The 16,584-nt window shown below is 38.1% G+C and overlaps 2 protein-coding genes across 4 annotated transcripts; both read left to right on the top strand.

Annotated features, from left to right (window-relative positions):
• The first annotated feature begins 2,513 nt into the window (after positions 1-2,513).
• Positions 2,514-10,490, top strand: glb1 (galactosidase, beta 1). The gene is made up of 16 exons (XM_068727566.1): positions 2,514-2,701; positions 3,156-3,325; positions 3,875-4,025; positions 5,251-5,311; positions 5,408-5,502; positions 5,591-5,771; positions 6,476-6,534; positions 6,624-6,745; positions 7,025-7,065; positions 7,397-7,509; positions 7,687-7,761; positions 7,855-7,944; positions 8,068-8,181; positions 8,546-8,677; positions 8,926-9,153; positions 9,803-10,490. Exons 1-16 carry the CDS (start codon positions 2,642-2,644, stop codon positions 10,055-10,057), a joined length of 1,947 nt encoding a protein of 648 aa, XP_068583667.1. The 5' UTR covers positions 2,514-2,641; the 3' UTR covers positions 10,058-10,490.
• A 1,028-nt stretch (positions 10,491-11,518) lies between these two features.
• On the top strand, positions 11,519-16,315 carry cldnd1b (claudin domain containing 1b). Of its 3 annotated transcripts, none has more exons than XM_068726668.1 (5): positions 11,519-11,650; positions 11,986-12,520; positions 12,893-13,000; positions 13,479-13,616; positions 14,804-16,315. In XM_068726668.1, the coding sequence occupies exons 2-5, from the start codon at positions 12,238-12,240 to the stop codon at positions 15,022-15,024; spliced, it is 750 nt and encodes a 249-aa protein (XP_068582769.1). In that variant the 5' UTR covers positions 11,519-11,650; positions 11,986-12,237; the 3' UTR covers positions 15,025-16,315. The 3 variants fall into 3 exon arrangements, with proteins under 3 accessions (XP_068582769.1, XP_068582771.1, XP_068582770.1); XM_068726670.1 differs by having other exon boundaries at positions 11,986-12,493; XM_068726669.1 differs by having other exon boundaries at positions 12,235-12,520.
• The last annotated feature ends 269 nt before the right edge of the window (positions 16,316-16,584 follow it).

The raw sequence follows: 16,584 nt of genomic DNA on the forward strand, positions 1-16,584 counted from the left end.
TATGCATAAATAAGAGACCTTATGTACAAACCACCTGACATGGATGAGTAGGACATTAAGCAGTTGGACTGCAGATGTTTTATATATAACGGGTAAAAGTAATGTATCCTAAGTGATTACATGTCAAATCCATGTTAAATGGATATTTTGTCTACTGGCATACTTCGATTTTCAACTTGCATCTTTTACTAGACTAAATCCTGATCTTTTTCAGTTTTTTCCATGACATTTGGGAGCTAGTCCAGGATGTCTGACTTGAGGATTCCCTGAAACGCGCTGACAGGTCAACCATGCACAGCCGAGGAATGGGTTTCTCTCTGAGATTGGGTCGTAATCAACCTGAGGGGATGGGAGAGGCTCCTAAATCAGAGGTGCATCACAGATTCCTCAACATGGCGTCTCAAGGGATACAAATAATCTAGAAAAGGATAGGACACAATATAGCCTCCAGAGTGTAACTCACTAAAGCACTGACAAGTTTATTAATGATGTTCGACTTTGTTCAAGCTTAAAAGAGAAACAGAATCCTTGTTAATTAAGTCAAAGGTTACATTGTAGAGGATTCAGCATGATTAAACATAAAGGAAGTTAATAAGATTACATTGGAATTTCCCTCACACATTTAAACTCCCATTTTAAATGTCTTGTGGTTTTATTAGATGTAATCTGGCAACAATACTTAACACCCACAAAAGGAAGAATGGGGAAATAAACTAATACACACATGTCAACACAGAATCGAGGACTTACTGTATTTTTTATTTATTTCCTTTTGGTCCATGTGGGGTGGCCCCATGGTCTCTGACATGCAGATTGTCGTGGAAATTAAAGTATTTTCTTCAGAGAAATCAATTGTATCTTAAGCTTTCTGTCTTTTAAATATTTATTACAGGATAAGATGTAGAAAAATTATAAAAATACAAACAAATAAAACAAATCTAACAGCATAGACAGCTCAAATGTGCATTCACAGATTAAACAGAGTGAACAGATTTAAACAGATTAATAAACAGAGTCATAGATTACGATACAGCTGTATAGCAGAGAACATTCCTTCACCCATTGCAGAACAAAGGAAGACTCTCCCTTCTCTGCAAAGAAGGCCCTTCTTAAATGCCTGTCTGAGCGGAGTATCCCCCCTCAGCAGAAACTACGTGTCAATCAAAGTCTAGCTGTCCAGTTCCCTGTGGCCTAGGGATGTTTACACAAAATCAGGTAACCATCTGTTCTCTATAAGGCCCTACCACCAAGGAAGTTACCCCCCGTTGGTTCCCATGAGAAGCAGAAAACTCTGCTCCCGTTTGCCCAAGGGCCAAAGTTCAAACTAGATTGAAAACACATGAGCAACGAATCCAAGTAAAAAATAATAATTAGAAGTCACATGAAAACAATTTTCCCCCGACACGGATGACATTCCAGAGTCTAAGGAAGATGACAAGGAAGGCTATATTAACCCTGACTAGTCTTCCTTCCTGAAATCTGTTGTCTCATCTGCTCTGGCTGTCGTCACTATGACAAAATGTAATATATCAGAGGTTTTCTTTAAATGTTTGACAGTTCCAAAAGTTTTTTTTTCGTTTTCCACATCTATTCTTGATGATCTGACCATGTTCCCTGTTCACTTCCCTGGAAAATCCTCCAAGCACAGATTGAACCCCAAATGTTTTCTCAAAAGTCCCGAATCGTTTAGATTTTTATTCATGATTAAGCTTTTAATAACTGGGAAAAAACGTATAGTCTGAAATAAGTCCCATCTCTGTGAAGCTTTTAAGTTTCAGTTTCTGTTGACAATTTGTCAGAGAGGCATTCACCAAACTCTATGGACGTTTGTATTAAGTATATATTTCTATGGTTTGAAACTAAACTTCATATTGCAACAAAACTTTATATAATAAGCTTCAAAATGCTTAAATGTATTATATTATTTTGCATGTTATAGAGCTGTTTATGTGATTGTGTCTTAGTTTTAGTAAGGGAAGACTTAACAGGCCGGTTTTACCCATTCACAACAAATCTTGTGTATTGATTATCCTACCTAATTTAGAATCCTCCATCTGATCACAGTTTTAAATGTTCTTGTGGCGCAAACTTTCTCAATAACAGGAAACATTCCTGTTCATGGACATCCATTCACTCACTCAGTCAACTTCAAATGAATGAGAAAGATTACAGCAATCACAGCAGATAGGGTGATAGTGAGCTTTCTGCATTCAGGTGGGAAAGGTAAACAGAGCTGCGCAACAAAAAACTAAACAAAGACGAAAGACCTGTGTCAAAAACGGCATCACATCAAAAATAGTTTTACTTTGTTTATGCGGAGATATAATTTGAAGATTATCTATTCCCTCATTGACTAGAAACTCTGCTAAAGCCTTTACACATAATCTCGCCTCAATCGCCATAAATAAAAAGCGCGACACTGCCACCTACTGATCAAAACGGTTTTTTTTACACCACAACGATGCAGCGTCACATGATTTTACTTCCGCAACTCATGATACCACACCATTCAAAATAGCAGTGTACTCAGGGAAGTAGGAACTGTAGCTGACTGTGACCAACTAAATAACATTGCTTGAAAAGCTGCATTAATTTAATGTAACACGTCAACCGGACAGCACGGCTCGAGTGAGGATTCATCATGTCTCTGCTCAGATTCGGAAGCATGCTGTTGTTGTTGTTGCTGCTGTTTGGACATTCAGTAAGTACCTCTGAGTATTTAACGGTTTTTATACCCTGTTGTCGACATTGAAGGAGCTATACATGCAGCCACATTCCAAAAACATTAAAAACGAATCAAAACAGATGATTATATCCGGTTTTATAAAAGCCCTGCCACAAAATTTGAAAACAAAAGATTGGAACTTGTTCTCAAATTCATTGTTTTTTTTTTAAATACACTGAGACACACGACATAAATCTCAATGTGAGTTAATATTTTTTGATCGTGCTAAAGGCATGTTAACAGTAAAGTTGGGTTAAATCAGGCTCATATTGTCAGCTCAGTAAAATAAATACATTGCTTTTATTTTATGTCTGTAAAGTCAGCTGAGATGTCAGCCCTGCACCATAAACAACGTTACACTTTAACCACATAATGGAACACAATATAAACTGACTCATTGTGAGTTTAATTATGATGTGTTGACCTGCAGCTCGGGGCACCTGGTTCATTCAGCGTGGATTACCAGAAGGACTGCTTTCGGAAAGATGGGGAAGAGTTTCGATACATATCAGGGAGCATCCATTACAGCCGGATCCCCAGAGTCTACTGGAAGGACCGACTGCTCAAGATGTACATGGCAGGACTGAATGCCATCCAGACGTATGTTTACTTCATGTCTCACTGTCTTCCTGCGTTAACTTTGGTTTGTTGTTGCAACCACAGGCTGTTGTTGCAACTGTGCCATGTTTCAACAGAAAAATCAGTTCACATCACTGTTGGCTCTCTTAATGTTTGCATGTGGTTGTGCTGCAGTCATTCTACAAAATGGCAACATTTGTCAGCAGTCAAACTGTAGTGATGATTATGTATCGATCTTGAATGTCGATTAATCGTTAAAAATATTTTTCTTTGAAATAAATGCAATAATTCCCTGGCTTTAGCTCAGAAAATGTGAATATTGTCTTAGTCTTTTATGATTGTTAACTAAATATCTTTGGGATTTGGATTGCTGGTCGGTCAAAGAAAGACATTTGGCTTTTAATAGCTGTGATTTATCATAATTTGACATAAAATGACAAATTGTTTATTTGAGAAAATAATTGAAATTGATTGATGATGAAAATATTTGTTTGTTGCAGCTGTAATGAAGCCACCATTAAACATAAGTATGTGTGTTTGGATAATACTGACACTTCATTCACATTGAAGGTACATTCCCTGGAACTACCACGAGGAGTTTGCGGGCCAGTACAATTTTATTGGAGACAGGGACGTGGAATATTTCCTTCAACTGGCCCAAGACATAGGTTTAGTGGTCATCCTTCGGCCTGGACCCTACATATGTGCAGAGTGGGACATGGTGAGTGCCGGTTGTCGGTAAACACATTTTGAGTTTTTGATGGTATTAAGAGACCATTAAAGAAGAAATAAATACAGAACAAATTAGACTCTTCAGTATTTCCATCTCATGCTACTTTATACTTCTAGTTCAACATATTTCAGAGGAAAATAATGTACTATTTAACACAACTACATGTATTTGACAGCTGTAGTTACTAATAACTTTTCAGATCAAGAGTATACACACAAACCATCTGGTCAACTTCTCACATATGATGCATTTATAGACTGAACTACCCAACAGTAAATAAATTAGTCAATTATCTCAACTTCATCCAGCTAAAGCATTAAACTGCTGCTTAAACAGTTATGCATTAGTAATAATAACTCAATCATATAATATCCTATTCACATACGATAGAACTTTTAGGGGGCATTCTGCTGCCAAACTTAGTACTGAGTTTTGATCCAGAGCTCAACAAACTTTTAAAAGTGGTTGCCAGGTTGGCGACCAGGCATTAGCTTTTGGTCGCCCAAACTGAAAATATTGTTGGTATTTTTAGTCACTTTGTATTTTGAGTAATTAAGGTACTTATTGTCAGCTTAATAATAGAAATGTGACATGTAGACATGTCATGTGTATGTTGCACATGCAGTATAATTTTCCTTCCAGCTCAAAGATCTCGGGATAACCTTCTAAATATTTATATTGGTTTGAACGTTTTGCTGTTTGCTGTTCCTACTATTTATATGTTCATAAGTGGCAACCAAAGGCCAATGATTAGTCGATAATATCTACATCTTTTTTTGCCAATTTCTAACTGGAAACTCTTACTGTACAGGCATGTGATCTTTTAAGCTGCTAATACGTTTCTACTGAAACTCAAATTATGATAATAAATGACAATAGATTGTCATCTCTTTGATATATACTGAGGGATGGTACAGTATAGCTATGCTTATGGTCATAGGTTTACTGTTCAGGTTTTAGATATATTTGGGGATATTTTGGTGTTTGTTCTCCAGTATGGGAGCTAATCAACACTGAAATCTGTTGTAGCCAATGTAAACTTTTTATTGTCACTTAAAGTGTATATAGGGTGTTTGATATTTAAAACAGATTATACGTGTGTTATCACTTTAAATTGCACGTACACTAGGTGAGGTTATTTTTTTATAGTTGGTAGGCCATTTAAATTGCATCAAAAGCCTTTTGCCATTGTTTGTGTTATTCTGTCAACCAGGGTGGGCTGCCTGCCTGGCTTCTCAAGAAGAAAGACATTGTGCTGCGGTCCTCAGATCCAGGTGAGAATCAAAGAAAAACAGAATGAATGCTGACGTATATAGTCATGGTTGCATGCAACAGTACATACAACACTATAATGATTTGCTTTGTGTCAGATTACATCAGAGCAGTAGATAAGTGGATGGGGAAGTTACTGCCAATGATAAAGCCTTTTCTCTACCAGAACGGTGGTCCTATCATCACTGTACAGGTGAGTCTTACGTGCATTGCATTTCATTTCAGAACTTGATTCCATAAGAAAAATAACATTTCCCTCCTGCTGTGGCTGTGTCTGGTAGGTGGAGAATGAATACGGCAGTTATTTCGCCTGTGACTACAACTACATGCGCCACCTGACTAAGCTGTTCCGGTCTCAACTTGGCGAGGAGGTGGTGCTCTTTACCACAGATGGAGCTGGGCTTAGCTACCTCAAATGTGGCTCAATACAAGGTCTCTACGCTACAGTTGACTTTGGGCCAGGTAGGTGTCGGGTGTCTAGTCAGTGCAATGCAATTTACAGCAAACATTGACTGTTGGTTAAAGGTTCAGTTATGTATTTCATTTCATTTCATGTTTATTTGGTCGGGAAAAATACAATATACATGTTTTTCAATGCAATGTATACCAGCATTCTTGGCTACTGCTAATAACCAAAGTATGTCCCTAGAAGGGCCTGTAAATATTTAAGGAATTAAACTATGTGGTACAATATGTTGTCCTTAAAGAAACAGCAGAACAACTTGCCAACATACTCATATATTGACCACAGAAACTTGATTGATTGACTGACTGTTCATTTTAACATTTAGTTCAGGTGATGTGGGGCGTCTTCCCGAGGAAATGCATAAGGACACTGTCGTTTGATCTTAAGTGTCAAACACTGGGCCATAGCTTCCAGATGCTGTGACAATAGGTCTGACACTGCAGTAGCAGTATTGCTAATTTGAGATTAGATACATTACATAAGGATTTACAGTATTTAAATATTTTTTCTTCTTTTTTTTTCTCCACATTTACTTTATGTCATATGTTAGATTAGTCAGCAGTCATGAGGAAATCGCACAAATAGCTTCTTTACTCATTACATTACATTACATTACAGTCATTTAGCAGACGCTTTTATCCAAAGCGACTTACAATAAGAATTTACTCATAAGCTTGTCTTTGTGTTTTGCTCCTGTTAGGTGGGAATGTAACCGCTGCCTTTGATGCACAGAGACACGCTGAACCTCGTGGACCTTTGGCAAGTATTTCCCTCGAAACAGTTTGTGGTTTTAAAACCACACTGCATTTTCTCTCAGGCACTTATGGGGTTTTCTGCTGTATGAACAGGTAAACTCTGAATTTTACACTGGATGGCTGGACCACTGGGGGTCAGGTCACTCTGTCGTGCCGTCTGCCATAGTGGCAAAGTCCCTCAACGAGATGCTTGCCCTGGGAGCAAACGTCAACATGTGAGTCTACAGATTTAATGACACACTGAAGGCATATACAATTACAAAAAATATATTTATATCATGGTGACTCTACGGCCACCATCATATTATGTAACTTGTAACCAAAATATTTGGTTACAAGTTACATAATTTACATATTGCAAATACATTTTCTTAAAGAGAGAGAATGACTGAAGAGGCAAGGAGCTTACGTTTTGCTCTTGAAGTTTAAAGTTATTTGAATCTATTTGTGCTTTATTGCCTATCTACATTTCACTTTAATTTCTCTCCCCACAGGTACATGTTCATAGGGGGAACAAACTTTGGATACTGGAATGGTGAGTGCACTTCAACAGACTAGGTTGATGAGAAGAAATGATCATTTCAAGTGACTTACAGCAAAGCCACTTGGGTCTTTTGTGTTTTTGGAATGATTAACTTCAGAATCAGAATCGGAACTGTTTATTGCCAAGTACGTTACACATACAAGGAATTTGGCTCTGTGATTGGTGCATAACAGTAAACACAAAAGATTTACAAAAAAAGATGGTAAACAAACAAATAATAGTATGTTAAAACAAGTATATTATTAAAGTGTCATGTGTTTATTAATAGAGAAAAGATGTGCAAGGGTGTGTAACACCCTCTGATTGCCTCTCGATATCCCAGGTGCAAACGATCCATACGGCTCGCAGCCCACGAGCTACGACTACGACGCCCCGCTCTCGGAAGCAGGAGACCTGACAGAGAAATACTTTGCTATTAGAGATGTGATCAAAATGGTAAGAACAATAGTGCAGGCCTCTAATTTTGCTTTTAAGTATTGCTTCAGCTGTTTTGCGTAAAATTGAATGGCATTATTAAATTGTCACATCCACAATTGTTAAATTTGTATTTTTTAACGTATGTACAGTGGAGTATGTGTCATCTGGAAGACCGTGTGTATTTTTTCACAACAGTACCATAAGATACCTGCGGGACCAATACCACCCACAACTCCAAAGTATGCATATGGGACTGTTGGGATGAAAAGGGTAAGCAGGCAGTGGACACTGTTTCTATGAACTCACCATTGAAATACTTTTTGTCACATGATTAAATACTAAAAAGCATCCCTGTCACCACAGCTCCAGGTGCTATCAGATGCTTTAGAAACACTGTCTTTCTCCGGTCCCATCAAAAGCAAATATCCTCAGACTTTCATTGAACTGAACCAGGTATCCTTTAATGCTTTTCTCTTTTATGTAGTGAAAAAACAATGATATTTTTTTCCACATGATTTTTACTTTTTTTAGCTGTGGATTTGTCTAAAATGTATCTCTTTCTTATTTATCTTTTAGGCCTTTGGTTATGTGCTCTACAGAACCACTCTGCCTGTTAACTGTAACACACCAACTCCGCTGTCATCTCCACTGAACGGCGTCCACGATAGAGCGTATGTGTCAGTGGACGGGGTGAGTCTGATTGTTTCTTATCAGAAGTTACACGCAGGTCCACGCACATGCCTTTTGTTGTCATTGCTCATCGCCAGATAGCATAGTTTAACATTGGTACAATTTGAAATACGTCAAAAGTGTCTCATTTGACTCATTTTAGATTAGCAGCAGTTCTTGTACCATTGCATGTTTTAAGACAACATTGAACTCTTGAGAGCTTGAGCTTCTTTTGTATAAATGCAAAAAAAAATGTAAAAATATATATTTTTCATAGTAAGATAGATCCACACTGGTATAGAAAAATGTAAACATAATGCTTAGTTCTAGAAAATGTAGCAAACTCTGATTATTTCTGATTTAATCATGCTGATTTCTTCTCAAGGTGGCTGTGGGGATTCTTGAAAGGAACAAAGTCATAACTGTCAATGTGACTGGGAAAGCTGGCAGTCAGGTGGACATACTGGTGGAGAATATGGGTCGAATCAACTACGGAAAAAACATCAACGACCTTAAGGTTTATTTCCAGCTACATTTTCAAGATACTATGTGTGCTTCAACGTATAGATGTCACAAGGCTTTACTGGATTTCATTTTGCAGGTTTTACAAGCCTTAAAAACTTAAGATTAGATTTAACTGCAACAAAATTCTGTTTTGTTTTTGAATTTTACACTTTCTGTGAAGTAAAACTTCTAAACAATTTCCAAAACTGGGATGTCAGTGTGAATTCTCTGCTCCTCCCATCTGGTTTTTGTACTGCACAGGGCTTGGTGTCCAACCTGACTCTGGGGAAGGATACGCTCACTGACTGGACCATGTACAGCCTGAGCATCGATGAAGCGGTCAGTCAGGGTCTTCTCGGTGAAACGAAACCAACAGACCCACCTCCTGCTCTCTCCCTGCCAGCCTTCTACGAGGGAAGCTTCATTATTCCTGACGCCATCCCAGACCTCCCCCAGGACACCTACATCAAGCTGCCCAAATGGAGGAAGGCATGTCACCCAAGCATGTTTTTGATTTAGTTAGAATTGAAGCCACTTTGCCCTTTAAAAAAATAAAATAAAATAACAACAATGTCAATTGAGCATTTTAAATAAACCCTGATTGTTTGTAGGAACATTTTTAATGACTCCAGGGTCATATGAAGTCAAAATTTGTTTTAAAAAAAGACAGCAATTTTTGATAATGGATTCATCGTTTAAGTCCTATATCAAGCAACAATTCCAAAGGAGCTGTTTCAACTTCTCAAATGTGAAGATTTGCTTTTCTCTCCTGTATAGTTTTGTAAATTAAATCTCTTTAGGTGGTTGGAAAAAAAAACAAGCAATTTGCATACAATCTTGACGTTAGGAAACGGAGCATTTTTCACGATTTCCTGACATTTTGATTATGATCAACAAATAATGACAATAATCGTTGGTCGCAGCCCTATGAAGTAATGTCAGGCGTCAAGTTTATTCTCTTCGTATTAAAGAGTTGAAGAGACTTGGGAAAAATCTCATAATTGCAAATATCAGCCTGATTTATACAATTTTTTAAATCAATAACAAATTAGAATAAATAAATACAAATAATCTTTAGCTGCAGCCTCCTCTAAATGTGGAACAACTAATAAAAAGAGTTCTGTCATTTTCTTTTCAGGGGCAAGTTTGGATTAATGGCTTCAACTTGGGACGTTACTGGCCAACCCGAGGGCCTCAGGTGACACTTTTTGTCCCTGCCAACATCCTCAGCACAGCTGCACCCAACAATGTGACTGTCCTGGAGCTGGAAGAGGCTCCCTGCAGCTCAGGGCCATGCAGTGTGGAGTTTACTGCCACCCCCATCCTGAATGCAACAGTCCAGTCTGACTGCAAATGGCAAAGAAGGCTCTTCATTAAAGATGATTTGTTGTGATGATAAGAGAACTTATCTTCAACTGCTGCACAAAAGGAATACATTTGCACTACTCTATTTGCTGATGTACACGCTCAAATCAGCACTTGTGTGAGCTGGATGCATGTCTGATTTAAAAAAAGCTGTAATATGTGAAGGGAGGTTGATTAACGTCACAACATCAGTGATTGGATGTGTCTTTATGAAATGTGAAGATGGTGTTTTTTTAACCAAATAATGTTTTTAACCATCACATCAACTGTGGGCGTCTCTACCTCACTGATTCTGCATAACTGCATCCTGTATTTGAGTTTTAATTTTATGGGAAAAAACAAATCAGGAAAATACTGTATACAACCACAGATGCATTGTGGGACTGTTAACATGTAGCTATTATTAGCTTTGAAAATGCTTTTAAAGCAGAAAATAAAAGGGAAAGTATGATTTGATAATACTCCAATGATCCCCTTTCTTATTATGTGACTATATGCTAGTTAGATTTATTCATCACCATAATATAGATACGTCTTGTAGTAAAGATGGAGAATATAAAAATATGTTCTCTGTTCTGGCAGTGTGAGCACAACATCCTCTACTAATATTGATGGAAAATAGAGAACATGGGACAGAAGACTGCAAATTAAGGATCATCTTACTTGTCCACATCATTAGACCTGTGAATATGAACTTTTATATTTTTTTTACCAAACATGAACCAAGTGGCTTCATTGGCAGTTGATGGCAGCAATGCATTTTTAACATCCAGTCGACCAACAATAATTTGGAGCAAAACAACTTGGCCATAGTGAAACACAGGGCAAGAAGAACATCATTTTAACCACAAAGTTAACAGGAAAGAGATCGCAAGGTCTTCAAATAGACTTGGACATTCTAATTTAAACAATTCAGACAATAAGAAATAGCCGATAATGGATTTTTGAGACCAGAATAAACACAAAATATTTAAAAAATTGACCCTTTATATGTGTTCTTTTAAACAAGTGAGACCAATATACAGTAAGTAGGTACTGAGCAGGACACTTTAAAAATAAACTTGTCAAGAGGACAAACTATTTAATCGTGACACTATTTCTACATTGCTAAAAACATATTTTTGGCATTTCTGTACTGCAATATTCTGCAATATTTTGTTACTTATCAGCTGACATGTAAGCCCATAATGATATATCTGCAATAAACCAATATCGGCTAAAATCTGCCCGGGACAATTTAATCTGTCCAACAGGTAGATAGATAACAAGTGAGGCTGGAATGTAGGATTTTAATACAAATAAAATAACTATCTTCTAAAGTGTTACAGGTATATTGTATGTCCTCTTTCAAATGTTTATTAATTATTTCTGTTTATTTATTCAGAATTATTGGGTATGATTTGGGTTTCTAGTCTCACTTCCGAAGCACAAGGTGGCGGTAAAGTGCCTCACGCACTAAATGTCAAACGCCAGCAAAAGTCATAGAAGAAGAAGAAGAAGAAGAAGAAGAAGAAGAAGAAGAAGAAGAAAACCTTGCTAACATAGAAGAAGTGGGCGGAGGCCTGCTCGAGATTTTTGACGAGCAGAAGACATTTTTTCCAGAGTTTTGTCCAGAAATGAGGTAAACAAATACATTAAAAAAGACGACATTGAATTAAACATTTACGTTAACATTCAACGTTTGTCGTCGGTTAAATGTACCGTACGTATGCAGCCAGCTGTGGCTAACTATAATTAGCGTAAGATAGCTAGTAAGACGTTAACTTAGTTGCACAGTTGCGGAAGCTGCATTTGTTATGATTATTAGCTGTATGAAACTGTTAGCTGTAACGTTCATAACAAGCTAACAACACCTTACGATTGTAAATTGTTGCCAGCAGGTAAACAGAAGTTAGTACAGCACATAACTTTAAAAAGCTTAACATTATACCGTGTGTATCTTTGCTTCTTCGGCAGGTTGTGAACGCCTATGTGTTTGGGACATTGCTCAAAATGCTGCACAGTAAACGTAATGATTAAATAAGAGTATCATATGTTGAGATACTTTGGCACTGTCATAATACCTGACAATAGTTAACAGATATGCCGTGGTGCCTAAACACCAAGCGGAAATAATTTTTTTAAACCAGCCCACAGTGAAAGCCAAATCGGCATTTGCATTTTAGAGCAGTTAATTCTTGTAAACACGAAACTATCCTCATCTAGACCATGGTAGACAACCGCTATGCCACAGCTCTGGTCATCGGCTCGGTGCTGAGCCTGCTGGCGACGGTCTACCTCTCTGTGGCTGTGGGAACTCAGCACTGGTACCAGTACAGCTGCCCACCAGTGAAGAGTGAGAGCAACGCCTCCGAGCTCATCAAGGAGTTCATCCATGGAGACTTTGACGAGAAGACTTCCCGCGACACCATGTTCCGCCTGAACGGCACCCTGGGACTGTGGTGGAGGTGCATATGGGTGCCGAGTGAGTCACATTGGTTCAAACCGCCAAGTATGTCCTCCTGTTCAAAATATTACATCTCCACAGCTTGTATGGCCCCTTTTTAATCCCAAGCAGATCATTTGGTTATTTTAAAACGGTACAAAAAAAATGTTTTGTCTAGTTTTAAAGCTCAGCATGACACTAAAGGAAAAGTTAAATCTGTATATCCCTACCTCTGAGTCCGATATTGTCATATGTCACTTCAGCTCATCAATTTGCAGCATCACCTGCAATGCAACCACTGACAGTAAATTGGATAACTACATCAGTATTAATGAAGTGACACATTTCTATTGCATCGTTGTTACTGTATATCCTCTTGCTGCCCAACACCCCACACCACAGCTCAGTTGAATTTGCACTCTCTGATCTTGACTTTAGATCCAAAGATGGAGACGCGGTGTGTGAGTTTCACTCTTCCTCAGCAGTTCAGTCTAAAGTACAAATACCTTGGAAACCATAGCAGCGAAGAAGATCTGCTGAGAACATGTGAGTCTACTCTCTTCCCCTTGTGTCTGTAGTGTTGTCTTTACCCTGCATTCATTTTAACCACGTGTCACCAAACTTTAAAGCCACTACCATAGCTGGTGAACTTTTTGTGAGTGACATTTATCGGTGTGAGAGGTCACAATGGACAATTTTAGATATGGAATATTACAAATATGTAATATTTTAAATCTAGATTTATCAGCTGTAACAATTGCATAATACTAACACATACAATATCAAAGCAATACACCAGACGATTCAAAAAATACAAACTTTATTTTGAAGTGATGTTTTGCCGGACAATTTTTTCAGCTTTAAAAAGTTGTTGGTGAGAGAATTTTAGGCACTAACATACTGTAAAGTCCTGCAATTAATTGTTGGCCCATGGTTTTTTGCATCAGTCAAATTTGTCTATAACATTCTTCTTTTAGTTGGTTTTTGATCGTTTTTAGTTCATTTTTTTAATGTCATTTTTCAGACTTGTGGAGGTGCCAGTTTCTCTTGCCCTTGGTGTCTCTGGCTTTGGTGTTTCTTGGCGGCCTCGTTGGGGTCTGCGCCTGCCTGTGCCGCAGCTTCACCCCCACTTTGGGCGTGGGAGTGCTCCATCTACTCGCAGGTTAGAGAAATCCATGTATATTACCCAATTTCTGCCATGGACCACAGACAAAAAAGTAGAAAAAAATGCCAAGGCATCTGTGATGTTCTGAAGGTATTTGAGTGTGATGCTCACGCCATGTTGGCAAATATTTAAACAAGAAAACACAAATCAAGGGGAAAAGGGTGGTGGCAAGTATTGTAACAAGAAACTCTTGTCAGTCAAGCAAACACCTTCTCAAATGTATAATATCCATTTTTAAATGGTGAGTTTGCAACAGTATGTTTTGGAGGAGCAGACAAAGGCAGAGCTGCTGCTGTGCTCTATAAAATACCAGCCATTTAAATTAATCTGACATTAAAATACATGTCAGACTGGTAATCAAATGTGTAAAAACATTTCCAGTGGAGTATTCTGACTCACTGACCATGAGGATGATGGTGTGTGAGCGTACATAGGAAACATTTGTTACGGCTATTTGTACGCATGTCGTGAGCCGGCAGTGCCTTTTTGTGTCGAACACGCGTCCAGCTGTCCAACTTAAAACTAGCATCAGCCTGCCGGCGCTGCTTAAGGCCTTCTTCTTGTAAGGTGAGTTCCTCCTCATACATCTTCGTCTGATTGAGACCATTTGAACCGTTTGCTTTCACTTTCCCAGTATAAAGAAGGGTTTCTTTTGCTTCGATTAATTACTCTGAAGCAAACGTATAACGTTACCTGGTGAGCTTAATCACACAGATCCTGACTCCTGTGTTGTTAATAGATGCTCAGTAAATACCCAAACATTGGTATAACATATATGCAATTTCTCTTGAAGAATAATGTTAGATTTAGTAAAAGTGTAATAATTTCTTCTGACGTTAGCAGGGTTGGTCTTGATTTATTAATGTATGCCTCTGCAATAATGAGCTATCTGAAGAAAATCCTCATTGTGGTAAATACAAAATAAATTTGTCTTTTGATAGTTGTGATTTTCTCACTGAGTTGAATACAAGTTGAGTTTCTTTTGAGCCCAGATCCAGCTGCCGCGACTTAGGTCTACATTGGCTTCAGCAAAAATCTGTGATTGTTGTTTAGTTTCAGACGACACAACTTATAATTTCTGTTTCTCTCACCCTGCTGCCATCACACCTCCACAAATGCAATGCAGTGCTTCAAATGTACTGTTTTGTGGTGTTCATTCATTACGTCTCTCCTCTATTCATCAGGTCTGTGCACTCTGGGTACCGTCTGCTGTTTCCTGGCCGGGGTGGATTTGCTCCGGCAGTATTTGTCCCCACCAGAAGGGGTGGAGGGCTCTCTGGGCTGGTCCCTCTACCTCGCTCTCATCTCTTTCCCTCTGCAGATGATGGCTGCTGCTTTGTTCCTATGGGCGGCCAGGAGTCACCGCCAAAACTACACCCGCATGACGGCTTACAGGGTAGCCTAAAGAGAGACTATTACAACAACTCACCTTAAAACCGCCTACTGGTCTCAGGACTTACAAAAAAAAAAAAGGTTTCTGGTTAAGAAAGGACTGTACTGGTTGTAACGGTTCACTTCTTCTGCAACAATTTTTAGACAGAAAAAAAAAAAGAATGACATGATGTCCCAGATCTAGGCAGAAATACACTGAACCAGTTTGTAGCTAATCATCATAAGTGCTCATAATTAGGGGTTTAATAGCTTTTACTTGTGTTATTTCACCTTTTTGTTTTCTAGCATTTGTAACCTGAATTTTACCCAGAGCATGCTCTTAACTTTAACACCCAGGTGTTGTGGATCATTTGTTATTTCTGGTGTTAACTGTGTTGGTGTGCTGTACTTAAATGCCTTCTTTTCAGTTGCCATTGCTTCTAAAGCTGCTCACCACATTGCCCTTAAATCAGTTATAGATTATGAACTTGCAAACAGATTTCAGACCTGCTTTTATCAGGGTAGCTTTCTCTGTTAGTGCATGATAAATATTACGCAAGCCTATATTTTTATGTTTGTTGTGTGGTTTTATTTTTGTATAATCTTAAATATCAAGCCTTTGCTGTGCATGCCTTTTTAAGCTGACATTTCTGTCATCTGTGGTTGCTGTTGGTTTCAGTCTGTGGTACGTGTTGACTAAATGTCACTCACAAAAAATGTAACTACTCATCTCCCATTGTCACCGTCTTTATAGGTCTAATATTTATTAACACACTTCATTTGTTTTGAAGCTGAATTAATTTGCTGTAACTCGAGCAAACCTGTGACCTCTTTGTAACATTTAAATTGTAATGTTTCAGCCCCAGATTATACTACTGCCACTTTACATTTGTTAAGATACTTAAAATGTTTTTCTAATCGTGGTTGCAGTCGGTTCGCTCTTCCTTTTAGAGCTCAGTGTCATCAGTCACTTGACAGACTGGTTTTGACAGCCAAATATCAGTTTTAGCATAAATTAAAGCGTTCTTTATGTTTGAGTCAAAGAGACCGGTAACTTGAATAATAATCGAATTTGCAAAATCTTCACTTGCAGGAAACTACATCTTTACACTTAGCATTTGTGTGGAAAGTAAATTAATTTGTTACTTTATTGTGTGTCCAAAATAGAGGATTTCTTAGCACCAGAATACAAATTGTGATGTTTTTGTGTCACAATGTTTTGTTATTTGTCTGACGTGTATACAACATGGCTTTTGTAAATGTTTTTTATGTGTTCTAAAGCACACTGCACCTGTTTCTGTATTGATAAATTTGACATTTGCTGACTTCGGACTTCTTGTATTTGTGTGATCCGGTGTCATAGAATTAGTAAAACATCATCAATCCTAACAGTGTAAGTATATAAAAGTTACAGAGAGGCTTTGCCTTTGCTATTGCTAGCCATGCTAGCGACATGGCTCTTGAGATAGCAATGCTTTGCTTTATGACAAAATACCTGCAAAACTAATGACACTCCCATCAGCCTCAGCCGTACTTTGTGTAAAGTATTTATTTAAATATGTTAACATGCAAAATGAAGTTGTGAACATGGTAA

Source organism: Cebidichthys violaceus, unplaced genomic scaffold (assembly GCF_023349555.1).
Source record: "Cebidichthys violaceus isolate CVI_PGR_0920_01 unplaced genomic scaffold, fCebVio1.0.p SCAF_4, whole genome shotgun sequence".
Classification (NCBI taxonomy): Eukaryota; Metazoa; Chordata; class Actinopteri; order Perciformes; family Stichaeidae; genus Cebidichthys; species Cebidichthys violaceus.